Source organism: Canis lupus, chromosome 2 (genome assembly GCF_011100685.1).
Source record: "Canis lupus familiaris isolate Mischka breed German Shepherd chromosome 2, alternate assembly UU_Cfam_GSD_1.0, whole genome shotgun sequence".
NCBI lineage: Eukaryota > Metazoa > Chordata > Mammalia > Carnivora > Canidae > Canis > Canis lupus.
The window spans coordinates 68,285,371-68,312,686 of record NC_049223.1 but is presented as its reverse complement, the minus strand read 5'-3'; the positions used below and the strand labels follow the sequence as shown (position 1 = coordinate 68,312,686).

Below are 27,316 nucleotides of genomic sequence, written 5' to 3'. Positions count from 1 at the left end.
ATGATGTGATCTTTGAGTTGAGGTGATTTTGCTCCTGCTTCCTGAGACTTGAAGCTCAGAACAGGTGGCATCTCAGAAGCTACACTCGGTTTATAGGAATCATGGGGATTGTTTCAGCTAAGGGAGAAAATGTGTTGAAATTTGGGAGAAAAACTATTATCTGACTTCTCCCTTGTGTTATATTAAAATTTTCTCTCAGCACCTGATATCTCATATAATAAAACAATGAAGCAACATTGTCCAGAGAAGTTTTTTTTCCAGAAGTTTTAATTAGCTTATAACAGCTTATTTTGAAATATCAGCAAATCTTTTTTTTTTTTTTCACATAACAACACTTTATTGAACTTGTAATATCAGCAAATCTGTGGCACTTGTTGCTACTGGCCACAAGGTAGTCTGATTCCCAAGGCAGAAAGTTTATTTGTTACAATAATTGTTTAGTTGTAATGATTACAGAGCCACAGAGACTTTTTTTTAAAGCATCAAGCTTCTTTACCACCTACAACAATACTGTCCCCTCTTTTTTTTTTTTAAGATTTTATTTATTTATTCATGAGAGACACAGAGAGAGAAGGAGAGGCAGAGACACAGGTAGAGGGAGAATCAGGCTCCATGCAGGGAGCCTGATGTGGGACTCGATCCCCAGACCCAGGATTATGCCCCAAGCTGAAGGCAGACACTTAACCGCTGAGCCACCCAGGCATCCCAGTACTGCCCCCTCTAAGTGCAGTATTTGCTCTTTGAATTGACAAGATCTTATTTGCTTTCAAGATGAGACAAATTCCTTCCTTTGCTCTGGATGGCTTTAGGGCTTCTCATAACCTATTTAGGCCACTGATCAGGCTCCATTGTCAGCAGAGAGGATTCTCATTAGAGAAGGAGCTTGGTGTTAAAGAGAGAAAATGAGCTTTGATGTCGTGGTTTGAATTCTTTAGCTCTACTACTTAGCTGCTGTGTGTTCTTAAGCAAGCACCTAGCCTCTCTGAGCCTATTTTCTTTTCTTTATTTAGTTTTTAAAGATTTTTTTATTTAAGAGAGAGTGTGCTTATGTAGGGGTAGAGGCAGAGGGAGATGGAGAGTGAATCTCATGCAGACTGTGCTGCTGAGCCCAGAGCCCGATACAGGGCCTGATCTCATGATCCTGAGATCATGACACAAGCCCAAACCAAGAGCCAGGTGCTAAACTGACTGTACCGTCCAGGCACACTTGTTTTCTTTTCTTTAAAAGAAAGACAGGGGCACATGGGTGGGTGGCTCAGTCATTTAAGTGTCTGTCTTTGGCTTAGGTCCCTGAGTTGGGCTCCAGCCCTGAGTTGGGCTTCTTGCTCAGTGGAGAGTCTGCTTGTCCTTCTCCGTCTCCCTCTGCCCCCTACCTCACACATGCTCTCTCTCAATTAAATAAATAAAATCTTAAAAAAAAAAAAAAAAAAAAAAAAGGAAGGGACACTTGGGTGGTTCAGTGGTTGAGCATCTGCCTCTGGGTCAGTGTGTGATCCCAGGGTCCTGGGATCCAGTTCCTCATCAGGTTCCCCATGGGGAACTTGCTTCTCCCTTTGCCTATGTCTCTGTCTCTCTCTCTGTGTCTCTCATGAATAAATAAATAAAATCCTGAAAAAAAAAAAAAGAAAGACAGTAATGACTTTTTCATAGTGGAGGTTGGGGGGATAGAAGTGAGAGCACTGACTGTCAATGAATAGTAACTTTTGCTGTGATGACATATTACTTTCATTATTTTCAAATCTTTCAAAGCAGACATAAAATATTAGGCCCTGAGGAATGCCCAGGTTTGGGTCTGGCTCCCAGTTTGCTCCAGTTTTCCGGAAACTAGCATTCTAAGGTTGTGTATTAAAAGATTAGGTCTGGGGACGGCTGGGTGGCTCAGCGGTTGGGCGTCTGCCTTCAGCTCAGCGCATGATCCTGGAGTCCCGGGATCGAGTCCCACATTGGGCTCCCTACAAGGAGCCTGCTTCTCCCTCTGCCTGTGTCTCTGCCTCTCTGTGTGTGTCTCTCATGAATAAATAAATAAAATCGAGTCCCTCCCACAAATAAGTAAGTAAGTAGATAGATAGATAGATCGATCGATCGATCGATTTGGGGGGCACCTGGGTGGCTCAGTGGGTTAAATGTCTGCCTTTAGCTCAGGTCATGATCCTGGAGTCCTGGGATCAAGCTTCACGTCAGGGTCCCTGCTTAGTGGGGAATCTGCTTCTCTCTCTCCCTCTGCCCCTCCCCCTGCTCTTTCTCTCTCTCTTGCTTGCTCTCTCTCAAATAAATAAAATCTTTTAAAAAAAAATTAGGTCTGGGATTTTCTCTCATTGAAGATGGATTTGGAAGGATGAAACTCTCTAAGGACTTTAAGGCACCTTACTGACTTGATCCATAGGGTTATAGAAAGATGTTATTTAGTGAAGTGCTATATAACCAGGGGTATCTACAGAGACAATAACAGGGATGTGAGAGCCAAGCTCTTTTATTATATTACCAATATCTAACCTAGGAAGTTATATGTGTAATAAGACTAAAAGTAAGTTAGGCTTCCTTGCTCTTGGCTAGAATGTAATAGACATTTTGTGGTCATTTTGAGACCTTGAGAATCTTGATCAGAAGTTCTGACCTAGGATGTTTGGGTGGCTTAGTGGTTGAGCATCTGCCTTTGGCTCAGGTCATGATCCCAGGGTCCTGGGATTGAGTCCTACATTGGGCTCCCCGCGGGGAGCCTGCTTCTCCCTCTGCCTATTATCTCAGTCTCTCTCTCTCTCTCTCTCTCATGAATAAAGAAATAAAATCTTAAAAAAAAAAAGTTCTGACCTAATATTTTAATTAGTTAAAATGGGACCATGATGTACAGTGAGCTCCCTGACAGCCTGGCTTGATCTGCCCATTTGCACTTGGTTCCCTATCAGCCAGCCTTTGCCTGCCAGGGAGCTCATGGCCTGTTGGGCTCAGGCCTTCTTAAAAATAGTAATAAATAAATAAAATGGGTTCAAACATCAATAAATGCAGTTTTGGGTTTTTTGGCCAGATAGTTTATCAGAATGTGAAACATGGTGGAAAAATGATAAAGGGGAATTATGGTGGTAGAATTTAGAGATATTGTCGTCTATTTTATAGATACATAAACTGAAGTGAAATGACTTTCCCAGAATCACCCAGCAAGGCAGTGGTAGAATGGAGAATGGAATGTTTCCACAGAAAAGTATAAAAAGTAATAGAATGAACATCCAACTACCCACTCCCAGCCTAATAAAGAAAACATTACCAATATAGTTGAAGCCCCCTTGGTCGCCTCCCCTTGATCACACACCCTTCTCTTACCCTCCACTCCCCGCCCCCCATTATAGCACCACAGTGTACAAGCCCTCTCCTGAAGTCCCTGTTAATCCCATGCATCTCTTTCTGCAGTGTGCTTTTTACCGCCTTCCCCATCTCCCTCTGCTCTCCCATCTCTCACCCACTGTTGCTCCCTTCGTTCTAACTCCAGCCTAAGAGTAAGAAACGTATTTGTAGTGGGAAGAGAGAAACCCATAGAAAAGTCCTCCCTAATTTCACAGATGAGCACAAGTGAGGGTCTTCAGTCCCTTCCCCCCTTTCCATCTCCAGTCACACAGCTTGTTGAGCTGAGAATAATGGGCTGGCTCTTTGAGCCACGTGTTGGTTTGGGGCTGAAGGAAAATATTTTTTTCTCTTATCTAAACCATTTCCTGGCCCACCTGGCTGGCGAACTGAGAGTACGAACTCTCAGTCTGAGAGTCATGAGTTCCAGCCTCATGTTGGGTATAGAGCTTACTTAAAAATAGGGATCCCTGGGTGGCGCAGTGGTTTAGCGCCTGCCTTTGGCCCAGGGCGCGATCCTGGAGACCCGGGATCGAATCCCACGTCAGGCTCCCGGTGCATGGAGCCTGCTTCTCCCTCTGCCTGTGTCTCTGCCTTTCTCTCTCTCTCTCTGTGACTATCATAAATAAATAAAAATTAAAAAAAAAAAAAAAAGCTTTAAAAAAAAAAAATAATAATAAAGGGACGCCTGGGTGGCTCAGCAGTTTAGCGCCTGCCTTCGGCCCAGGGAATGATCCTGGAATCCCAGGATCGAGTCCCACGTCAGTCTCCCTGCATGGAGCCTGCTTCTCCCTCTGCCTGTGTCTCTGCCTCTTTCTTTCTCTCTTTCTCTCTGTGTCTCTCATGAATAAATAAATAAAATATTTAAAATAATAATAATAATAATAATAATAATAATAATAATAAACATAAATAAAACAACCATTTCCTCCCATGGTGGCTCCACATCCCAGATGGGAGTATAAGCAAAACTCTGGAAACCTAGGCAGGCCAAACCCAATGAAGGAGGAAGCAGCTGGAAGGGGCAGTCGGTTGCCAGTGGATAAGGATCCTGGCCCCAGGGACCAAAGTTCTTATTGACACAGCCTCCCAGTGCACAACTGGGGAGTGAGGGTGATAGCTACCGACTACTGCTCACCCCCTTCTGCAGGCCGCACTTCCCCAGAGCGCTTGTCTTGGCAGGGAGCCCTCTCAGTCTAGGCCAGTGCCAGAGTGGGTAGCGTGTGTAGTTACTGCAGACTGAGCTTCAGCCCTCTCAGTGGGTTACCGCAGTCTGAGCTGGGCTCTGCTACCCTCCTCCTAGGGCTCCTCCTTGTTCTCCGTGGGGAACCCCAGTTGACAGCAAGTGCAATAGGAAGGCCAGAGCAAGGGATAAGGGTCTAGCCTACCCTGCCTGTAATTTCCTGTGTATCATTCATGTCTCAATAGTTTCCTTTTTTTGGTTGTTTTCTTAAAGATTTTGTTTATGTGAGAGAGACTGCTTGAGAGTGGACTGAGGGGGAGAGAGAGGGAGAGAATCTTGAGCAGCCTCTGTGCTGAGCCTCAGAGCCTCATCTGGCTCTGAGGTGAAACCAAGAGTCGGATGCTCAACTGACTGAGCCCCCCAGGCACCCCTCATAGCTTCCTTTTCTAGGAGAGGAGACTCGGAGCCCTGAGGTTCCTCCCTAGCTCTGTGACTCTACAGCCCTCAGGTGTGCTTCCTTTCCTGCCTCTCAGCTTCTCATTTCATTTGCATCACTGTTTGCATGTGTTTCCTCATTATGTGTTAGTTTGGACTTTTGCCCCTTTAGGCCGGAAATAACTTGACTCCAGTTGTCACTTGGGTGTAGTAGCAAGAGCCCTGGACTGTGGGAGTCGAGACACCTGGACTCTCATTCTGGCTCTGCCACTGCCTCCTTATAGAACTATGGGCAGGTCGCTTAATTCTCTGGATCTGTTTGTTCCTCTGGACAGTGGGGTTGATGTGTCTTGTCCAACTCATGGGGTTGTGATGAGGATCAAATGAGATTGTATATGAAATTATTGGGGAGAAGGCCTGAGTATATTTTCATGGGCTTTTAGGGCAGGCAGACCAATGTTTAAGATCGCCTCTGCTATTTATTAGGAGTTCACGTCTCTGAGCTGGTTTCCCCATTTATAAAATAGGACCAAATTGCCTTAGAAGGTTGTGCGAGGTATCTAAAGCCTTTAGCACAGTGTCTGGCACATTGTTAAGCATTCAGTGGATGATAGTTATATAGGTCTCAGTTTTTCTCTGCCTTGTTAGTCAGCTGGAGTGAGATCTGAACCAACCCAGGAATAAGTAGCTCAATTTTCTCCCTCGAGGAAAGAGCTAACATTTTCCAAGTACTTACTTGCTGTATTCTTCCCCAGTAAGACTTCTGTTAATCTTCTCAACATTTAGGTGAGGCAGATATCATGGTTGCTACTTAAAGGTAATGAGCCAAAGCTCTGAGAAGTTAAATGACTTGATCCAGTCACAGAATCAGTAAGTAGGGCAGCCCTGGTGGTTCAGCGGTTTAGTGCTGCCTTTGGCCCAGGATGTGACCTTGGAGACCCGGGATTGAGTCCCACATCGGGCTCCCTTCATGGAGCCTGCTTCTCCCTCTGCCTGTGTCTCTGTCCCTCTCTCTGTGTCTCTTATGAATAAATAAATAAAGTCTTTAAAAAAAAAAAAAAAAAAGAATCAGTAAGTAGAGCCTGAACTAGACCAAGCCTTATGAATCCAAATTCTGTGGATTCCCCCCGCCCTATAGGCTCATATGTGTAAACAAAAACTAAAGGAATTGTGGAAACTAACCTTTCCCTTATGTCTTTCAAGTCAACGTCGGTGAGGACTGTCCAGTATTTGATGGCCTGTTTGAATTCTGTCAGTTATCTACTGGTGGCTCTGTGGGTAAGGAATATACCTCCCTCCTCACGGGCTGTGCTGGGTTGTACTAGTGAGGCCTGCCTTTTAGGCCGCTGTCCCAGTGGGGTTGATCTGGGACCCTTTAAACGGTCCTATGAGTTTTTACCTTACGTCTTTTAAAATATCCTTCTGGTTCAGTCCCAGCCTAGGTTTAGTCTCTGACATGGTACTGACAGGTGTCCTTGATTGTCCTTTCCTACCAAGAGATCTTAAATACTGGAATTCCCTGCGGACCTCATGGGGTTGTGGAGATGCTGTACATAGAAGCAATTTGCAGACTGCAAAGTGCTATGAAAATGGGAAGTGTCACCATCTGTGTCTTACAAAAGACCATAGTAATTACCTTTAGAGGTCAGAAATAGTCCCCACATATCTCCCACTTCCATTATTAACTTCTAGATTACCTCTATGATTACTCTAAACCCTTTCTTAACAAATATTTATTTTCCTATGATCCTTATTTCCTCTCCTCTCCCCTTTGGCTCCCAATATAATCTCAGAGAACAAAGATGTGCACAGAAAAAAGTTGCCCACAATCACACTGTCCACAGATAATCGTTATTACCATTTAGGTGTTTATATATCCATTCTTTTTTCTGTGTGTATATATGTGGATTAAACATATACATCTGTATTTTGCAAAAATGTGTCACATGTGTATAGTTTTGTGTCTGCATCTTTTACTTAATAAATCTTTAAAATTTCTTTAGTTCTAGTAGACTATAGCATGATTTCTAGTGGCTACATGATTATTCCATGTTATGGACCAACTTTAGTTGATATAATCAGTCCCCTCTTGTTGGATCACTTGACTTGTTCCATGTTTTTATTGCTGTTAGAATTACACTGCCACAAATGCACCTGATTACACAAGTGTCTATTTCTCTAGCTTCTGGGGCCAGTTTGTACTTGGAGCTTCTGATACCTTCAGTCAGTATCTTCATCATTTTTTGACCATGAACCCCAGTAATAAATACATTTACACGCAGTTGAGGTTCTGCATGCACATTCTTGCTCAGAAGCCAGTTTCACAGAAGAGCATTTACCTTTACTGTTATTTTATCCTAGTCTGTTTTGTTTAGTACACACATACTAATCATGACCCATTAAACCAATTTTAAGGCTTACTGATGGGTTACCACCCTCAGTTTGGAAAAAAGTTGTTTAGAGTAGCCAGGGTCATATTTACTCTCTGTTGGAATAGGGAAGGAGGGAGAGGACTGGCCTCTGGATCGTACAGTCCAGTTGTCTGATAGGTCCTACCTCTCACTGGTTTTCTGGGCTTCTTGGGGAAAGGGAGAAGATGGTTTGCTAACAGTCTTGTGTTTGCTCTCTCACACCCAGCGAGTGCTGTGAAATTGAATAAGCAGCAGACAGACATCGCTGTGAATTGGGCCGGGGGGCTGCACCATGCAAAGAAGTCTGAGGCATCTGGCTTCTGTTACGTCAATGATATCGTCTTGGCCATCCTGGAACTGCTAAAGTATGCCTGCCTGGCCTTGTCTCTTGGAGGAGCACCTTAGGCCAGGTTCCCACTTCCCTCTCCCCATGGGCTTGCCTCCCTAGTTTACTTTTCCTAGCAGTGTGTTGGCTAGGATTGTGTTCAGTGAGTGTCTCTGGCCATCCTCTCCTTGACGGGGTCCTGGTTTGATCTGAGCCCACGGCAAGATCAGGGGCAGGCACTGCTCAGATCCTGCCTCCAAAGTGTCCCTGTGTGGCTGGAGTTGACCCTGGCTGTAGAGTAGGAAGATCGGACTTGGTCGGCTTGGTCAGGCCTCTGGAGACACCCTGCCGCTCTTCCACCTTCCTTCAGCCAGTTTCCACGTCTCTGGTGCTTAGAGATACCTGAGGGAGGCAGCCAGCCCGGTAAGCTGGGACCTGGCGCCCTTGGCGCGTCCCATCCCCAGAGAGCCCCCAGACCCCTGACCCCCTTCTGATCCTAGGTATCACCAGAGGGTGCTGTATATTGACATTGATATTCACCACGGCGATGGCGTGGAAGAGGCCTTCTATACCACAGACCGGGTCATGACTGTGTCCTTTCATAAATACGGAGAGTACTTCCCAGGAACTGGGGACCTACGGGTGAGAACTCCCTTCAGGGGCCTACCAGCTCACCCTCAGCTGCCAGCTCTAACTCTCCTATCTCATGTCACCAGAAACCACTCCTGCCTCTTTAGCCATTCAGGACATCATACCCCAGCCTAGGGTACCTGCCCTGATCGCCTTCCTCCCTTATTCTGGAGGAAGAGAGGGATAGGGCTCTCATGAGAGGTCCCTCCTGGCCATAGCTAAGTTACGTTACACTACTCAGATGTCCCATAGGACTTGAATTTTAGGCTAGAAACATCAGGTTCACTCCAGTGGGCTAGGAATTGGAATTCTTATGGACCGTCTCAAGGGTTCTTAACCTTTCCCTTTGATCATCTGACTGCAAGCTATGGACTCTGTCCTCAAGAAAGTATAGGAAACCTTTTGTGTCTGATAGTGAATAGTTAATAACAGATACCTCCCCTTACAGAAGCCCATCAATAGACCTCAGGATAAGAGTCCTTGGAAGCTAACTCATCAAACTCTTGTATCTGCTTCTATTATCATGACTATGAAACAAGCCCTTTTCCATGTAACCCTCTGGTGAAAGAGTGGCACTAGTTCATCTGTTTGCTGTGGCAAGCACTAGAATAAGTGGGCATTTCCTTTTTTTTTTTCTTTCTTTCGTTTTTTTTTTTAAGTGGGCATTTCCAATTCTAAAGAACTCTTCTGCCTTCTCTGGGGAGGAAAAGGTTGTCCCAGGGTGAGTGTTAGTTCTGTGACCCAGCCACCAGCAGCTCTAACCCAATCCAAAGGTGAGGTCTTGTGCTATGGGGTAGGGTATTCCATCTCTGGCTCCATAAATAGTTCTCAGCCTGGGCGCAGGCTCAGTGGTGTGTCCAGAGATGTGAGCCTGTGTGAGGGATGGTATTAGCCAAGATGCCCCTGTTCTGTCCCTGGCTCAGCTCCAGGGCCCCACCTGTCTCTCTCAGAACCACTGCCTCTTTCCTTAGCCTTCCAGCCCCCATCTTGAACTTCTTCCTAGCTTCATCTTTCACTATTACTTTAATGTCCTTCTTGATTAGGATATTGGGGCTGGCAAAGGCAAGTATTATGCTGTTAACTACCCGCTCCGAGATGGGATCGATGACGAGTCCTATGAGGCCATTTTCAAGCCGGTAAGTGGCTTATCCACCACCCGGGCTGCAATCAGACTTAGTCTGAGGGATGGGTAGCAAAGTACCTCCAGCATACCTAGGTACTTCTCCCCCAACCCCGAGAAGCTGATTGGGAAATGAGATGTGTTTTGACCCTGGATTGTATGCTGTGTGGTCAGCTAGGGGAATGAAATTCATGCAAATATTTATTGATGCCTTCTGTGGGTCAGGCCCTCTGTTGGATACAAGAATATCTAAGACATGAATCATACCCTTGAAGACCTCACAGTCTACATTGCGGGAGGCAGGCACATACACGACAGCGTGTGGTCATTACTGTTTTTGCAAGATGAACAGAAGGGTGGGAGACAAATGGCTGCCTGGGCTGGGGGGAGGGTAGTCAGAGATGACTTCACAGAGGTGGTGATATTTGAGCTGGACTTTGAAAAATGAGTTGCCTATGTAAAGGAGGTGGAGGCTGGAGAGCAGGGGTGGCATTCAACAGGGGGAACAGCACCAGCAGAAGTACAGAGGTGCCTGTATGTAGCTGCATCTAGACTAGTTCAAATATGGGAGGACCATTGAAGGATGTGATGGGAAACATATGTTGGGGTCAGGATTTCAAAGGGGGCCTTGAATGCTGAGCTGAGGAGTTAAATCTTTGCCTGTAAGCCACAAGGAACCATTACTGGCTTATTATTAACCTAATAGGGTCAGGTAGTGAAGTGCTTCCTATATGCCTTATAGTAAGGGTAGCAGCGAAGCCCAACATATGGTCTTTGTCCTAGGTGATATCAAAATCTTGTCAGAGTGAGAAAGATGAAAGTGAGTGCCCCCTCACAATATGAGGCACAGAGTCTGTAGGACTGAAGGCAGATGCAGCTGACAGTCAGAAGTGGCACTGGAGCTTGGGCAGTGAAGGAAGCAAAAGATGAGGCTGTTCCAGGTTCAGCATTACTAGAGCTAGAAAGATCTTGGAGAGCCTTTCAAATTGGAAAATTGAAATCCCAGACTGATGCTCCCTACCACCCAGCATGAGGGAGAGTGGAAAGTAGGAGTAAATGATGCCAAAGTACTGCACCCATCCTTTGCAGCCCCAAACATCACATAACCTCTTCAAGCTGGTGGTTACCGGGATGTGTCCTTTTAGGTCATGTCCAAAGTGATGGAGATGTTCCAGCCCAGTGCGGTGGTCTTACAGTGTGGCTCTGACTCCCTGTCTGGGGATCGGTTAGGTTGCTTCAATCTCACGATCAAAGGTGAGGCCAGGTAGCATAGGGATGGGTGGGCAGGGTCCTGCTGGGTGCTCCTGTAATCCAACAAACCCTTTCTTCCCCGAAGGGCACGCCAAGTGTGTGGAGTTTGTGAAGAGCTTCAACCTGCCTATGCTGATGCTGGGAGGAGGCGGCTACACCATCCGTAATGTGGCCCGCTGCTGGACATATGAAACAGCTGTGGCCCTGGACACGGAAATCCCGAATGGTGAGAGCTCCAGGGCCAAGCCAGGCTGGGCTGGGCACAGCTGAAGCTTGTGTTTCCTCAAGTTCACAAGCCGTTTCCCACTAGCTGTGTGGCCTCCCCTCTTCTGATGCTAGTCATCGATTAATTCTCCTGCCTATCCTCTTGTGATAGTCAGACCACCAGTTTTTCCTGAGTCCTTTCTTGACCCTGTCCTCTCTCCCTCCTGCTTCTGGTCTAGACAGAATTATCAGTGGTTATTTATAGCTTTGGAATTTCTACTCTGTAGGGGATCTGGGATAGTCAGTGAGGAAATGCTCCCAATGGGCATTGCCTAAATTTTTCCAAATTGGGCTTGTGCCTCTTCTCATTGTGTGTATGTTGGAGGGTGACACTGGAGAACAGCATTAAAAAGATTGAAACCCCACTAAGTACCCAAGTCTCACCATCTCAGAGGCATTCTTCTGTGTTAGATGGTTGGGCTGACAGGTCCAGACAAACCTACAAATGCTTTTTTCTTGGGGTCCTGTGGCAGCCAGGTCTCTTGACTCCTATCTCCTGCCCCAATTAGAGCTTCCGTACAATGACTACTTTGAATACTTTGGACCAGATTTCAAACTTCACATCAGTCCTTCCAATATGACCAACCAGAATACCAATGAATACCTGGAGAAGATCAAGTGAGTATATCCCCATGCACCCCCTGATTGAACATTCCAGGCTCTGGTTTGTCCCTAACCAGAGCCCAGCCACCCTCTCTACCATTGGCCATAGACAGCGACTGTTTGAGAACCTGAGAATGCTGCCCCACGCACCTGGGGTCCAAATGCAGGTGATTCCTGAGGATGCCATTCCAGAGGAGAGTGGCGACGAGGACGAAGAAGACCCTGACAAGCGCATCTCTAGTAAGACCCAGATCCGGGGGCGGTACCTTCCCGTTCAGTAGGTAGCTCTGGCTTCCCACCCCTGTTCTTGGTTCCATGTTCCTCCTAAGCTACTCATCTGTTGAGAAACCCATGTTCTAGTTCTTGGGACAATTTAGGGAGTCTGAGTTTCCTTCCCCTCTTCTTAGTCACCCCCTTCCCTTGGTGTCTCTTGGAGGACACACAGGGAAGCACTGGGCACAGACCTTGAGGTAAAGCTGATCTCCTGCTGTCTCACTTACATTTCCCATTGCCTCCCAGTCTGTTCATCTGACAAACGAATTGCCTGTGAGGAAGAGTTCTCGGACTCTGATGAGGAGGGAGAAGGTGGTCGTAAGAACTCTTCCAACTTCAAAAAAGCCAAGAGAGTCAAAACTGAGGACGAAAAAGAGAAAGACCCAGAAGAGAAGAAAGGTGGGTTTGGGTCATGCCCAGACTTGGGTCTTGAGCCCCAGGCCCCAGAGGAGGATGAATGTATGTAGGGCTCTAGGAGGGAGCTGACTCAGGCCCTGCCTTCTGTTGGGGTTCTGCCTCCACCCCCAGAAACAGCAGGACCCACAAAAGAATGAAATTCAATTTGTTATCTGCACTGGCCGGTTGAGCCCTGCCAGGCTCCAGAGCCAGGGACATGCCTAGTCTCCCCATGGTCAGGAGTGTGGCTCTCACACACCACCCAAGCCCCTTTCCCAGTGCTTCACCCCAGGTTCCCAGGGGGCTGCCCCCGCCCACCGGGTTCAGGCACTAGCAGGCTGGGAAACCGGTCCAACCTGTTTGTTCTCTGCAGGGCTCAAGGGGGAGGGCCTGGGATGGGCTTTTCTCTTTTGTATGTCCAGTGAGCTGTGTTGGGGAAGGGGGTTCAGCCTAAGTGAAGATTCCATGGGTCTTTCTGGAGGGGAGCCTTGGCCATCCCTGCACTCTTATGTTCTAGAAGTCACAGAAGAGGAGAAAACCAAGGAGGAGAAGCAAGAAGCCAAAGGGTGAGGAAGGAGCTGTCGGCCATCTCCCTGGCATTGGAGCACCAGCCCCTTTGTCCGCCCTGCCGAGGGAGGCGCAGGGACAGCTGGTGCAGCTTACAAAGACCTCTTTCAGGGACCAGTCTGTCTGTCTCTGCAGTTCTAGGCAGAGCTAGGAAGCCCCAGCCCTCGGCAGTCACCTGGGCAGCTGGGGTCCTATAGAAGTCATTGTCCCCGTATTTTTGCCTCCAGGCCTCTGGGGCACGTTATCTCATGCCAGTCTCTGCTCTCTCCACAGGGTCAAGGAGGAGGTCAAGTTGGCCTGAGCAGACCTCTCCAGTTCTGGTTTCCTGCCAAGTTCCCCACCTTTCTCCCACAACCCCTCAGATTTTATATTTTCTATTTCTCTGTGTATTTATATAAAAATATATTAAATATAAATATCCCCAGGGACTAGACAGGAACCAGGGCCCTGAGCCTAGGGCACACATTATGAGTGAGCTTTTCTAGTGGCTGCCTCGCCACCCATCCTTCCCCAGTTCTTAATTTTGAACCATAAAGGGTACCGGTTCTGGAAGGCATGCTTTTAAGCAGCCATAGGACAAAATCCAGAAATGCCAAGTGCCTGCTTCGTAGCTTTGGAAAGGTGCCCTCATTGAGCATTCTAGGAGTGGCTGGGTCTTCTGGGACCCTCCCATCAGGCTCCTTAAGGTAACATCAGCCATTTTTAGATTGGTTCTCTTATCATACCTTCCCACTGGCCCCATGTGAGCCAAGGAACTCACTGCCTGCCCTCTATCCTTGCCCAGTTCTGCAGGTGGAGATTGATAAGTCAGGTATCCTTTTTTGAGATACTATTTTCATTTTCATGAGAATCTTTGTAATAAAATGGTACATTTCTACATCCTCCTGAGCTTGTCTCCTAGCAGTATCCCTGGGTTGATTTCAACTCCACTTCCCTGCCCTTCTCGTGTCCAGGAGAATCTGGGCAACTCCATGAACAAGGAAACAACCCCACAAACTTAACCTTCACCCTAATCCCTCCCACAAGGGTTGAGGTTAACCGATCTTCTCACCCTACCCCCAGAAGACCACTCATTAAAAAGCACTACTAAAGGGACGACATTTATTCCTTTTCCAAATGTTACAGTAAAACCAGGTGGAAGAGAATGGTTTTAGCAGTTAGAAAAAAAAAAAAAAGTACAAATCTGGGGTTTGGCCATTAAAAGTTATTTACAACAATGGGAGGGGGAAAAAAAAAGACAACAAGAAGTTGTTTCACATTACAGACCTCCCCCCCACCCCAAAGCCTAATACTTGCTTACCAAGTCAAAAAAGAGACACAGTCGATTCACAAGCTGGAGGTTTGAACTTGAGTAAGACATTTATAAAAACCTAGACAGGGGCAGTGTCCTCCCCAGCCCAGGTGCCACTAGGCACAGCACAAGAGACTAAAAACTCAACAGAGGGGAAGGCTGGACACTCGGGTTTGGGAGTGTAGGCACCCCACATCTGGCTCAGGGATTTGGGGAGTAAACAAAACCTACTTGGAAAAGAACTGGGGAAGAAAACCAGCAATTGCCTTCTGCAGGGGTAGGGGCAGGAGAGGTAGGGCCAGGGGCAGGAGCATATTTCACATCACTAACCTAACTCGGGAAACTGCAAGGGACCATCTTCAGCTGGCCTTAAGAGGAAGGCCAGATGGATGATGGGAGAATCCACAGGAGGGAAAAGGAGAGGGAACGTGGCTGGGAGGGGGCAACAGCCCCTTCCTTTCTGGGCACAGGAAGGCAGCCAGGGCACCAGGTCCAGGGAGTGACCTCACAAGGACAGCACAGTTTTTGCAGCTTAGAGATCACCCACCTGCCCCCACCCAGCTACTCATTCTGCTCGCCGGCAGGTGTAGGGCCACTCTCCGGCCCCGAGGGAGTGGACGGCTCTGCAGCCTGGGGCCCTGCCTCTTCTTCTGTGTCTCCTCCCTTGGAGGCAGCACTAGCCTCTGCCCCCTTGGCCTGGGGCTCCTGGCTCTCAGGGGTGGCGGCAGCCTTCCCTTCCTGGGCTGTGCCTTCCTCGCCGCAGGCACCGATCTCGCCCTGCTCCTGCTCTTCCTCTGTGGGTGAGGAGGCAGAGGAATCACCCCCACCCTCCTTCCGATTTCTCTTGAAGGACAGACCACTCAATTTGAAAGGCTTCTTGAAAGAGAATTTCTTCTTCTTCTTGGGGGTCTCCTTGGCGGGGGCATCCCCCTTGACCTCAGCGCCCTGGCTAGGGGGTGCTGGCTCGATGGCATCGCCAGTGGCCCCGGCTGCCTCCTCTGTTCCGTTCACGGGGGGCGACTCCCCTTCACCCTTGGGGGATAAGTCTCCATTGCTTTTCACGTGGCCATTCTCCTGCAGGGCAGAGGAGACAGCAATGAGGCCTGGGGCTCTACCCCTCCTCCCCCCACCCGCCCCTGACCCCTTCCAGGCAATAGGATCCCGACTCTTCTGCAACCCGGGAGGCTGCTTGTGGCCTCACCCCCACCAGGATCCCGTCAAACATCTCCCTCCTGCCCTCACGAGCGCGCGGGGGCCGACAGCGCAGAGGCCACGGCCGGCAGGAGGCGCTGGGGTCCCGTGGCCCCCCACCCACCTCCCCCGGGGCGCGCTCTCCATTCGGCGCAGACCCGCTCGCGGCCGCCGATTCCCCGCGGGCGGGCGAGCCCTGCAAGCCGACATCGGGCGGGAAGCCGCCCCGGGGCGCTCTTCTCCGCACCTGGACGGCCCATTTTCCCAGCCTCCCGCTTTGTGTAAACGGGCCCCCCACCCACCTCGGGCTCTCCCCACATCTCGACTCCCCACTAAAAAAAGGGCTGTGAGCCACCGAGGTCGGGCCTGCGGGAGGAGTGCCCTCCCCCCTCCCCGGGCACCCGCCCCGCGGCCCCTGGGCGCCCCCTTGGCGCGGCCCGCCAGCGCCTTTGTTCCCCGCGCGGCACTCGGGGCGGCCGGGGGGCAGCGCCGGGGGCCGGGACCGCAAACAAAGAAGGCGGCGGGGCCAGGCCGGCGCCCCCTCCCCGCCCCTCCCCTCGCTTCGCCCGCGGGGGCTGCGGCGCCGAGAACAAAGGGACCGGGCGGGGGAGGGGGCGCCGCGTGTCCCGGGCCGGACAAAGCGCGCGGCCCCGGCCCAGGGCCCCAGAGGGGGCGAGGTGCGGGAGGAGGGGGCCAGGGCGGGCCGTGCCGAGCGCACCCACCTGTCCGTTGGCCTTAGCAGGGGAAGCGCCTGCTGCCTCCTCGGCGGTCACGTCGCCCCGGGGAGCCTTGGAGCTCTGGCTGCCCATGATGGGGGGGGTCTGCTGGGGGGCGCCCGGGGCGGCCCCGGGCTCGCGCCGCAGGGGATAGTTCGGCCGGGTCGGCCTGGCCGGCGGAGGGGTGGGGCTCGCGCCTGAGGGGGAGGGGTATGGGGGGAACCGAGCTGCACCCCCTCTCGGCGCCCGACCCGCTGGCTACGCCCGCCACCGCTCCGCTCCGCGCCAGAATGCCGCCCGCCGCCCGCCGAGCCGCCTTATATATGCGCCCCGAGCTCGGGGCGGGGCCGGACATTTAAATGAGCGCCCAATCGAGGAGCAGAGGCGGGCTCAGGTCCCGGGCCCCACTTGCGCAGTGGGCGACGCTGGCGGTCTGATACCCCCAGCCCGCTCTCCTATCCCGGGCGGGTGGGGGCCAACGTGGAAGGGGGGAGGCGGGTCGTTAAGCGAGCTGGGTAGAGGACGTGCTCCCAGAGGAAAGGGAGAGCAATCGTTCCCTCCTGTCGCCGCCCCCGCCAGGGTGGACGCCCCCGCACCTGGAGTGGCCCCGGACGCCTCGGTCCTGCACTGACAGCCCCTGTCAGTCTCCCCCTAGAACTCCTGGAAGGGCTCACATGCCCAGACTCGCCAGAGGGCTGGTCCAGAGTTACGCTCCGGAGAATGTGGTCATAGAAGCCGCTGGGCCCCGCGCCGGGATCTGCGCCCCCTCAGGCCTGGACACCGTCACGGGTCCCACCCACGTCCCCGCCTGCCTGCCCGGGTCAGCCTGGGGGATCCGGCCCGCCGCGGAGGCACTCTGGTCAGGCTGGTGAGGCCCGGCCCCCAGCTCTCCTCCCAATCCCCTGGCAGCCGGTCACACCAAACCCCCACTGACAGGCTCACCCTCCGGCTCCCTGGCCCTCAGCCCCCCTCGGGGCGGTCCTGCGATCTACAAGGGCATTTCCATCCCCTGTGACAGCTGAAGAGTCTGAGGCTCAGAGACGTTGACACAACCTGTCTGACTTGTCAGATGCTCTCCCCCTACATCTGCTCCCCCACATTAAGGCAGAGGAACTCCAGGAGGGAATTCAACAAAACCTCAAACATTCCAGTAGAGGGATGAGACCTCACCGAGGCTCCTGGGACAGCCTGTTGAGGACAACCCCCAAGGCTACCCAGCGCAGCTTTCCTGCCCAGCCTGAGTGGAGGGGAGCCTGGACGCAGGGACCGGGACCGGGAGCTGGTGGCTGGAGACCCTCCAGCTCTGGTCCCCTGCCTCTGCCTCTTCCCCTTCCCCTTCCCCTGTGTGGACAGGCCTGTGGAAACTCCAGAGTCCTGTCTGGCCCCGGATGTGCGTGTCTGGTTGCCCTCAGCCTCCAGGAGGAAGGGGATAGGGGCTGGAGGAAGGAAAGTGTTGCAAAAGCAAGGCTATGTCCTGGACAGCTCAGCACCTCCCTCCCTCCTTCCTTCCCTCCTACGGGTAAGGCCTCCTGGGAGGCCTGAGGCTGTGAGGTGTGGAGATACCCCGGGGCCTGAGAAATCAGGAACTCCCCACAGATCGGACCACAGAGGAGCGGAGGAGGGCTGAGCTGGCATTGCCACTCAGCACCCACTCCCCCCTTACTCTGAGGCTCCAGAAGGCTCTCAGCTTCATTAACACCCCTCCTCTCATTTTCCAGACTGGGACACTGAAGTTCAGAAAGGGAAACAGACATATCCAAGGGCACACAGCAGATGTCAGTAACTGAGGTGAGAAATGGTTCGGAAAGACCTGCTCAAATGAGGTGGGGGCTCTGAGGAAACCCCTGGAAAAATTCTCCTTTGACATCGGGGACTGCCAGGTCAGAGTGGGAGGTACAAAGAACCAGCTCTGGGATAGGAGGGGCCCCACGCCCCACTGCTGCTCACTGACAGAACAGTGCCTTCACCCACTGCCACTGAGCGATGGGCTCCGTGACCTGCATCTCTGTCTCGACCACAATAGGGAACCCACAATGCTGCCAGGCGCTGCCCGCACCGGCTGGCAGGGCTCAGATGGAGAGTGTGTGACTCCTGGAGGGCTCGGGGTCAGAGGTTAAGAGCAGATCCCAAGGCCCTGGACTTCCAGGCTCTGCACTGTGGGTTGACAGGCAAATCTCTGGAGGAGAGAGGAACATCCGAACTCAAGGACCCTGAGTTTCCAGAGCCCCTGGGGGAGCCTGGGCCACAGGGAGCTCTGCCTCTCCCACCAGGTGTTCCTGGAGGCTGGGGAAGGTTCATCCGGGAGCTCAGGCCCTCAGGAAATCCAGGTCCCCCAGAATCTGGCTTCTGGAAGAGGGAAGAGGCTTCGGATGCTGTGAGAGTGAGGGGGGTGGTACAGCAGCCCCCACGGCCTCCTCCGTCCACACTGTGGCTCCTTCCTCCCCAGCTGCTGCCAGCGCAGACAATGCACCCATTGTTCCATGGTCTCCAGGGGCCTGTGTGCAACTGTGTGTGTCTGTTTCCCTCTGTGTGGGACTGTGTATTGCTCTGTATCTGTCTGTGTGTGAGAGACTTTGTGACTCTGTGTGTGTGTGTGTGTGTGTGTGTGTGTGACCAGGTGTGCACGTTTGTGCTCGTGTGAGTCTGTATCTTTGTGTGTGTTCAGGGCAAGAGAGGCTTGCTGACTCTTGGTGTCTCTGAGATTTTCTAGGTGTGTGCCTGTCTGTCCTTGAGATTGTGTGTTCGTAACTGTGTCTCTGTGTGACTGGGCATATAACCATGAGTGTGTGCGGCTATGGGAGACAATCTCGATGAGCATGTATGATAAATTAGCTATTTGGTGTGAGTGTCCCCATAGGCAGCTGTGTGTGCACCCGTGGGTTCTGATGCTGTGATGGTCAGAACCTATGAGGTATGGAGCAGCAGGGAAAGGAGGATGGAAAGGACAGGATAACTCAGGAATGGACGTGGGAAGGGAGCAGCTGGAGAGACTAGAACCCCATATTTTCACCAGCCCGGGGCTGTCCCCGTTCTCAGGTGAAGCCTCAGCCCCTGGCTCTGGCCTGAGATGCCTCTAGCTTTCCTGGATGGAAGGGAATGAGTTTCCTTGGCAGGAAGCCCAGGACCTCAGGAGAGCCACAGGGTGGGGCTGAAGGTGGGAGGCAGGCAGAGAAGAACATGACCCCATAAAGGACGGCTGGGTGCACTTTGAGGTCTCCGACTGGGCCCTGTGGTGGGGATCAGATTAGATGCCAGGTGAGGTGTGAGTGGGCAAGAACTAGTCAGATGGGGGCTGGGCCTTCCTAGCAGGGGGACCCCCAGCAGGGGACTAGCACCTGGAACAGGGAAGAGACATCAGAGAATGGCTGGATCCCAAGGGAGACCTCAGTAGTGCTGGTGTGGCACCGCCCAGATTTTAGCTCCAGTCGCCCCCACCCCATCTCCTCCTGGGGAGCATCAGCCGGACCTAGAGACCTTAGTTTTGTCTCCCCCTGCTCTGTAACGGTGAGCTAGTCCTTTCTTCTTGGGCCTGTTTGCTGGTGAGTGACAGGCTGGGCTCCATGATTCATACTCACAAAGACTAGAGTATTCCTCCTCCTGCTCACAAGTGGTGGAGCACCAGCTGTGAGTCATGCAGGGCCCCTGCCCTCAGGGGTTTCCCATCTAGGGGAAGAGACTGGCAGTGCCTTAAGGGGAGAAAAAGAGCCAGACCAGGGCCTGCCAAGGGGCCTGCAGGCTGCATGAAGGAGGGCCATATGCATGGGCCGGGGATGGAGTTTAAAGCAGGACAAAATGGAAACAGACATGGGTTTGTGTGAGGGCAGGGTGGAGGGACAGGGCTAACCTGGAGCAGGGTTTGGAAATAAGATCCCTAGGACTCCAGGACCGACTGGCTGCATGGTTGGGAGGGAGTAGGGAGACGAAGTGACAGTGTTGTCACCTGCATCTCTGTTATGGGTGACAGCTGGTCAAGTGGATCCTTTCGAGACAGGAAAACAGAGGGAAAGAGAACTTGGTGGGAGGGGGTGCTTGCTGAATTGAGCCTTGCTGAGTCTGAGGTGCCCCCATCCAGGAGGCAGTGCATAGACATGCCATCAGATCATGTTTCCTGAGCCACAGGCCAGGGCCCAAAGTCTGGCTAGTGACCTCATAGGGACAACAGACAGTAGGTTTTAAGTCAGAACTGACCCCAGGAAATCTGGGCCTCTGGATGCTGCTAGATAAAGATAAGTGTTGCTGAGCAGTGCATGAGGTCACCCAGGAAGCACCAGGCCAGTGAGGAGCCCTACTGTTGGAGAGGCAGGCAGCAGTACAGGGCTCCAGGGAAGGAGTCTGGGAGGGAGCCAGAGGGGAGGCACAGCAGGGGACCCCAGAGTACAGAATCATGGAGATCCTTGACCACCCAGGAGAGTTTTGAAGAGGCGGGAATGACCACCAGAAACAATAATCACAGTTCCTAGCATTGCTTACTTACACACGGTTGAATGCCAAGCCCTGTGCCAACTGCTTTCCGTACCTTACCTCGTGAGCCGGTGAAATGTGTCCCCTCATTGTTCCTTCCCATTCACAGAGGAGGGAATGAGCCCTGAGCCCTGTGAGGCGGGGTGTTTCTGGAAGCAAGCAGCAGTGGAGGGCAGCACCAGCAGAAAGTGGTTTTCAGGATCTCTGAGGAGCAGAAGAGTATGGCCAGAGTTTGGCTAGAGGCATTCCCAAAGGGCTCAGATGCTCCCAGTTATGAGCAGCACGCAGGGTGTCAGCAGGGAGAGGCCAGGTGGCCACGGGCTCAGGACCCCAGGCCCTCGACTCCCCGGGATCCTGGGTTCTGGTTTGGTTGTCAGCAGCACCCAGGGCCACAGCCTCCCTGCCAATCATGGGCCTTGAACCTGGGCCTGGATACTGGGGCACCTTAGGGGCTCTTCATAGGACCCACCATCCAACTGGTCACCAAATCACAGGCACAGGGATTCTATAGGTTCCCTTTTAAGATTTGAGGCTGCTCAGTGCTCTTATTTCTTCCTTCCCTCCCTCTTCCCTTGGTCTCTGAGTGAACATGTGTGTGTGTGTGTGTGTGTGTCTGTGAGCGCGCGCAAACGCATGTATGTGGGGGTGGGGTGGAGTGGTTGTGTAACCTGGCCAAGGCCCAGTCACTAACAGAGCTGTCTCTCTGGGGCCCAATTTCCCCAATAACCAAGAGATGTGTCATCAGCTCACCTGCCTATCTTCCCCAGGCTCGATGAGGTCACCAGAAACTCAACCCGTTTGACACGGGTGGCCTGAGCCTCTCCCTTCCCCCTTCCCTCCCCGCTTCCAAACTTTCAGTTTCTGTTCGGATCCTGGGTGCCACAGTGGAAGAGGCAGCCAAACCGGTGGAATGTGGATTGCTTACAACTTTCCAACCAAAATTCCCCACCCCCCGCGCCCCCGCGGGGAAAGTCCCTTTAAAAGGGAAACTGAAACCCTGTCTTGGTCCACTCCCCAGGCCCACCTCATCCTCTCCAAGCTATTCAGATCCCTCACTCCTCCCATTCAGCCTCTCCCTCAAATGATCTGGACCCACCTTGCAGCTTTGGGACCCTGGACAAGTCCCTCCCCTCGCTGGGCCTCCCAGTGCGCAACCCCGTAAAATGAGGACACTGGGTACCGCTTGAGGCAGCAGCAAGGGTGCGGCGAGGTATTTCTGTGTTGAGGCAATCGTAGTCATGAAGTATCGTGTCCTCGCTGTGTGGCTGTAGGGCCTCTCTGAGCCTCAGTGTCCTCATCTGTAAAGTGGGAATGATCATAGCCAGGTCTGGGGTAATTGTGAGGTAAATGAGCTAATGCCAGCAAGTGAAGCCCTTAAATCCGTCACCTGAGGCTCAGAGCACACGGGAGCATCCAGCAACATTCACTGGTATGACTGAGTGAAATGCTGCGCAAGAACGTGGTGCCAACTTGGCACTCAACGGTGTGCTCATTCTCTTCTCAACCTGGGGAGAGGAGGCAGGGGGCCAGGAGCTCCCTGAGACGACCCAGTGTCCCCTCTATCAACACTCTTCAGGGGCAGGTGGTAGAGGGACTGACCAGGCTGCTCTAAGGATGCTGAATTATTCAGAGGGAAATTTATTTGACTCAATCAATTCCTTCCATGATAAAGGAATCTGCATCTTCCCAGAACCCTAAGGATTCTCTCCGTCTCCTCTTGCAACCCCCGAGTGTCCCACTGGGACCTCCTCTTAGTGACTATTCCTAGAAAGACATGCTAGGAAGCTTGCCTCCTATACACTTCATCTGTCTGTCCCCTCCTAACCCCTTCTCAAACTCTCCTTCCCTCCCACCTGCACAGAGGCCCCTGATATCCTGGTGACACCCCTGCCCACACCCCTCCCCCACAGCGCTCCAGGGCGTACCTCACCGGGATCAAGCTCCCAGCCTCATTTTCCTGATTTTCCTCTGGCTCCCAGAACCTCAACTCTACTGGCTTATCAGTGCCTCAGAGTGTTGAGTGTGTGTGGCCTCAGGGCTTTTGAACGTACTCTTCCCTCTGCGTAGAATGCCTCTCTCCACTTCTCTATTTGTTGAATTTCTATTCTTTTCTTAAAACCTAGATCAAACAAAAACAAAAACAAAACAAAACAAAACAAAAACCCCAGATCAAACCACTCCTGAGAACATCCAGGTTTGCAGGAGGAAGGGAGGCTCTCCCCATCACATACTCTATATCTCTGAGCATAAGGTTCCCACTACTCTGTTGCCCAAGCCAGGAATCTGCTCCCCACCCTCCCAGCTCAGCTCATCATCCCCTCTCCTCCACGTCCACAACTGCGGCCCTTCTCACCTGTGCCCAAGGCCCGCAGCACAGCCGCCTTCACACTGTCTGTCTGCCCCATGTCCAGCGCCTCCAGCTGCTCTCCTCTGCCTCGGGGTCACTTTCCAATAGAGGGTGCTCAATGAATATTTACTAGCTGATGGAGTAAATGTGCCAAGGAAGGCACAAAGGAGTGAAAGGAATGTCAAATCAAACACGTCCCCTTGGGCAGCCTGGGTAGCTCGGCGGTTTAGCGCCGCCTTAGACCCAGGGCATGATCTTGGAGACCCGGGAAAGAATCCCACGTCGGGCTCCCTGCATGGGGCCTGCTTCTCCCTCTGCCTGTGTCTCTGCCTCTCTCTCTCTTTCTCTCTCTCTCTCTCTCTCTGTCTCTCATGAATAAATTAAAAAAAAAAAAAAACAACCATGTCCCCTTGGCTTTAGACCTTGCTGTGGCTTCCTACTGCCCTCGGGATGTCTGCACCCTACATCGAAGGTCTTGGCCATCTGGCACCCATGGCACACTCTGGACTGTCCACCATGCTATAACCTTGCTCTCTTTTCTGCCGTTACGCAGGCAGTCCCTTTGCCTGGACTGTCCCTCCCTGCCAGGTAGAAGGGAGACACTGGGTTGTTGCAATCACCCAAGCTAGACATTATGGGGTCCTGAACTAAAGGTCCAGAGCAGCAGCCAACACCAGCATTTCCCGAGCTGGGGCCTGTTCTTAGGGCTGAGGCTTACATGCATAGCTTTGGAGTTAATGCTTGAGATGCCCATCAGAGCCCCATGGAGATAGCAGACTTGCAGTTACTGAGTCTGTGAGGCTGGACTTAAGAGTTTGGGGTGTCCCAAATTGGAATGGAACTGGATGGGATTCACCAGAAAAGGAGTGACTCAAGAAGACAGCTCCAGGGGGGGCTCACCAACATTAAGACTCTGGGAGCAGAGCTAGCAGGGGCACCCAGCCGATGGTCATTGGGAAAGGGAGCAGTCCAGGAGCAGGGGGCCCTGAAGGCGAGGGAAGCAATGGTTTCCAATGGGAATGAGTGATGCACCACGTCAAATGCTGCTGGAAGGTGGAGGAAGGCAGAGGGAGAGAGATATGGACAGTGTGCAGGGGGCAGAAGGGGCAGGACTCAGGGAAGGACCAGGGACTAAGGGAGGGAGTGCGTCAGGAGGGAGGACAGGGGATGGTGCTGAGGGTCCAGCCTAGCGAATGGGTAGATGGAGGCGCCAGGCCACACACGGAAGCCTTAGAGGAGGAGAGGTGGGCACATGTGGAGATGGAGAAGTCAGTTTGGGACAGGTTGAGGTGAGGTGACTTTGGGATGCCATTAGAATCAATGGGTCTAGAGAGCAATCTGTGCTGGAGAGGAAGATCTCACTCTCTATTTCTCTCTCTGTACGTGTGTGTGTGTGTGTGTGTGTATGAAAGTTTATATGCTGATGACTGAAGTCTTTGTCCCTAGCCTAGATCTCTCCAGAACTCCAGCTACCCTTGGAGATTATCCTGGATGACCCACAAGGACATACAAAACAGGAAAACAAGTCCTGGTGGGCTAGAGGGGACAGAGCTGTTGGTGAGAAAACCAGAGAGCGACTGGTCCAGATGAAAGCAATAGTGTCCGTGGTGGCGGGGGGGCGGGGGGGGGGCAGAGAGGAAAAAAAAGAAAGTGATAGTGGCCGGGACAAGGTGAGGGTGGAGGGCAGAGGAGGTGAAGACAATATCCAGAGACATTCAGGGAGCAGAGAGCACCAGAGACAGGGACCGGGACCCACGTGGAGGGAGAGGGGCTGGAGGTGGAAGGGAGATGGTTCTAGGAGTCTGCTCCTGTGGGGGGCTGGAGTGGGACTGCCTTGTCGTTACCTGTTTGTGTGACTGAGTCCCCCATAAAGGGCATGGATGGACCATACTTGGGTCTCATGGGATGCAGAAGGGGGCTGCTGTTGACCACTGAGTGGATGAGTTAAGGTAAGAGCCCAAAGACTCCATCCTCCAGCCATCAGCACCCTCAGTCAGACCTTTGCAGGGAGGCTTGGACAGGATCCACTCCTGGTCTCAGTCCCGGGTAGACGCTGGCAGAGTGTGTAAGGGGGAGCATAGGGACAGGTGCCCTGAGGCCTTGGACTTGGTTGACCGCCAGAGGCTACTCATTGCCCACCGGCATGGTCCCTGAGAACCCGGGGAAGGCTCTAGGCCTGGAGATGCCATGAAGGGCCCATGTCTCTCCCTTGCTTTAAACCTGTCCACGGTTCCCCATCTCCTCCTGGAGAACGTCCAACTCCTTGTTTTAGCAGTCAAGTCTTTGAAGCGCCAGGCTCAGTTAGCCTCACTTCACTTCAGGCAGAGGCCCTTGACTGCCAGTCTCACGATTCCCTCGGCAGGATGACCATTTCTGCCCGTAAATGACTGCTGCCCAGTCGGCCTGGAGTGCTATTCCCTCTATGTGCCTACCCAGTGCCTGCGTAACCATTAAGATTTAGCTCAAGGAACCCCTCCTGAAGTCTTTCCTGGCCCACCAGAGGACTCACTGTGCCCCCCAAAAACTAATGTCACCCTGCTGTGGCACTTTACTGAACTGGCATATGTCTCTGTTTTTCTCCTGCTGTGATACTGTGATAGTCTGGAGAGCAGGAGCCAGGTCTGGTTCATCCATTCTCTCCCATTGAAAGGGCTCGATGAAGGCAGTGGAAGGGTCAGGAGTGACAGCAGAAGATGCCACCAACCCCCCAGCCCTGCGGGTTCAGTCTATCTCAGCGGGTGTGAATGGGGAGAATTGAAAGGATCACCCCCAAAGTAGAGAGAGCCAGAGAGGTGAAAACTGCTTTATTTGGGCAGTAAAGGGGCAGAAACATGGAGATCCCAGGGAGGAGGGCAAAGGTATAGAATCTTCACCCACAGAGAGGGATACAGGATTTTGCAGGGCTCCCAGGACATCTTCCTGCTCGTCCTGCCTTGGCACGAGTCAGCCTCGGGACGTCATGTGATGAACCTGAAGCCCGGCTCCTGAAATCCCTGGAAAACAGACCTCCATGACATCCCCTGGAACCCTGAGGCGGCGGGTGTGTCACTGGGCATCCAGCACTGCCTGGGGTCACACGCAGCTCTGCCACCAACTAGCTAGGTGTCCCTGGGCAAGTTGCATAATGGCTCTGAGCCTCAGTGTCCTCTGAGGGGAAAAGAAATAACTGTGGTAGCCACCGTGAGTAGGTTTATGATACATCTTTTTTTTTTAAAGATTTTATTTATTTATTCATGAGAAAGAGAGAGAGAGAGAGAGAGAGAGAGAGAGAGAGAGAGGCAGAGACACAGGCAGAGGGAGAAGCAAGTTCCATGTAGGGAGCCTGATGTGGGACTCAATCCCAGGACTCCAGCATCACGCGCTGGGGTGAAGGCAGGTGCTAAACCGCTGAGCCGCCCAGGGATCCCCGGTTTATGATAAATCTTAAAAAAGAAAATGCAGGGAATCCCTGGGCGGCTCAGCGGTTTAGCGCTGCCTTCAGCCCAGGGAGTAATCCTGGAGTCCCGGGATCGAGTCCCACATCGGGCTCCTTAGGTGGAGCCTGCTTCTCCCTCTGCCTCTCTCTCTCTCTCTCTCTCTCTCTCTGTGTCTCTCATGAATAAATAAATTTTTAAAAATCTTTAAAAAGAAAATGCACGCAAAATTTTAGCACAGTACCCGGCAGAGAATAAATGGGCAATAAATATCTGTTGTCACAATTATTACTATTTCTTTTTTTTTTTAACTTTTATTTATTTATGATAGTCACAGAGAGAGAAAGAGAGAGAGAGAGAGAGAGAGAGAGAGAGGGAGAAGCAGGCTCCATGCACCAGGAGCCCGATGTGGGATTTGATCCCGGGTCTCCAGGATCACACCCTGGGCCAAAGGCAGGCGCCAAACCGCTGCGCCACCCAGGGATCCTGATTATTACTATTTCATCAGGAGGCCTGTGCTCGGGTCCCAGTTCTGCCCCCTTCTCTTCTCTGGGCCTGCCTGAGTTTGTCTATGAAATGGGCGCTGAAGGACTGAATGACAAAATACATGTAGCAGAAGCTTCGAAGATGAGTGATTGCTCTGCCCCTCCCAGGTGTAGCCCGGGCGGGGGGGGGGGGGGGGGGGGCGGCAGGGGGGTTATGCCTCCCACTCTGTCAGGTCTTTCCTGGGCCTCTCTGTCCAGGCAGGACTCCTCTGCCTGCAAGGCAGAGTGAGAGGAAGGACTGTGGTTAGGGAGCATGAAGGCCTTCCTGCCTGCTACAGGATGCTAGCCCGGGAAGGAGCCAGAGGTCATGGGACTGAGGCCGCTGGGGGGAGGGTCGGCTTCCAGGGGAATGGCTGGGCCAGGCTAGTTAGGCCAGAGCAGGCCAGGGGGTGAATCAGCTCAGCAGTGACCTCACTTCCGAGACCCTGGAGGGGCCCTGTTTAAACCTGCCTTAGGATTCCCAAGATCACAGAGACAACAAACAGAGCCGGCAACAGGGATACAACAGGGCAGACAGCCGGAGGCAACTAGTCCTGTGCTGTTCCCTCCACTCAGAACACT

At 52.2% G+C, this 27,316-nt stretch overlaps 2 protein-coding genes and 1 long non-coding RNA gene across 4 annotated transcripts in view; 1 reads left to right on the top strand and 2 right to left on the bottom strand.

Annotated features, from left to right (window-relative positions):
* HDAC1 (histone deacetylase 1) overlaps positions 1-13,679 on the top strand; it is a 35,552-nt gene extending 21,873 nt beyond the window's left edge. Inside the window, exons 4-14 of one of the 2 annotated variants that reach the window (XM_038531232.1) lie at positions 6,155-6,229; positions 7,589-7,727; positions 8,188-8,329; positions 9,361-9,453; positions 10,583-10,691; positions 10,774-10,914; positions 11,462-11,570; positions 11,665-11,795; positions 12,075-12,227; positions 12,742-12,790; positions 13,065-13,679. In XM_038531232.1, the coding sequence (XP_038387160.1) occupies positions 6,155-6,229; positions 7,589-7,727; positions 8,188-8,329; positions 9,361-9,453; positions 10,583-10,691; positions 10,774-10,914; positions 11,462-11,570; positions 11,665-11,795; positions 12,075-12,227; positions 12,742-12,790; positions 13,065-13,092 (1,169 nt within the window). In that variant the 3' untranslated portion in view covers positions 13,093-13,679. The remainder of the gene's footprint in view (positions 1-6,154; positions 6,230-7,588; positions 7,728-8,187; positions 8,330-9,360; positions 9,454-10,582; positions 10,692-10,773; positions 10,915-11,461; positions 11,571-11,664; positions 11,796-12,074; positions 12,228-12,741; positions 12,791-13,064) is intronic. The other variant, XM_038531233.1, reaches the window with a different exon arrangement.
* A 199-nt stretch (positions 13,680-13,878) lies between these two features.
* Positions 13,879-16,268, bottom strand: MARCKSL1 (MARCKS like 1). The gene is made up of 2 exons (XM_038531234.1): positions 15,996-16,268; positions 13,879-15,156 (listed from the first exon to the last, which is right to left on the bottom strand). The coding sequence occupies exons 1-2, from the start codon at positions 16,080-16,082 to the stop codon at positions 14,644-14,646; spliced, it is 600 nt and encodes a 199-aa protein (XP_038387162.1). The 5' UTR covers positions 16,083-16,268; the 3' UTR covers positions 13,879-14,643.
* A 4,009-nt stretch (positions 16,269-20,277) lies between these two features.
* On the bottom strand, positions 20,278-22,995 carry LOC119870356. The gene is made up of 4 exons (XR_005355066.1): positions 22,804-22,995; positions 22,376-22,569; positions 21,631-21,748; positions 20,278-20,654 (listed from the first exon to the last, which is right to left on the bottom strand). It is a non-coding gene; the product is annotated as an uncharacterized LOC119870356 (long non-coding RNA).
* Between the last annotated feature and the right edge of the window lie 4,321 nt (positions 22,996-27,316).

What these genes read in the sequence shown, in the direction of transcription:
- MARCKSL1 (XM_038531234.1), bottom strand. Translation starts at nt 16,082, where the DNA reads ATGGGCAGCCAGAGCTCCAAGGCTCCCCGGGGCGACGTGACCGCCGAG. An exon ending in CTGCTAAGGCCAACGGACAG is followed by an intron (nt 15,157 to 15,995) that starts GTGGGTGCGCTC and finishes TCTGCCCTGCAG; the next exon opens with GAGAATGGCCACGTGAAAAG.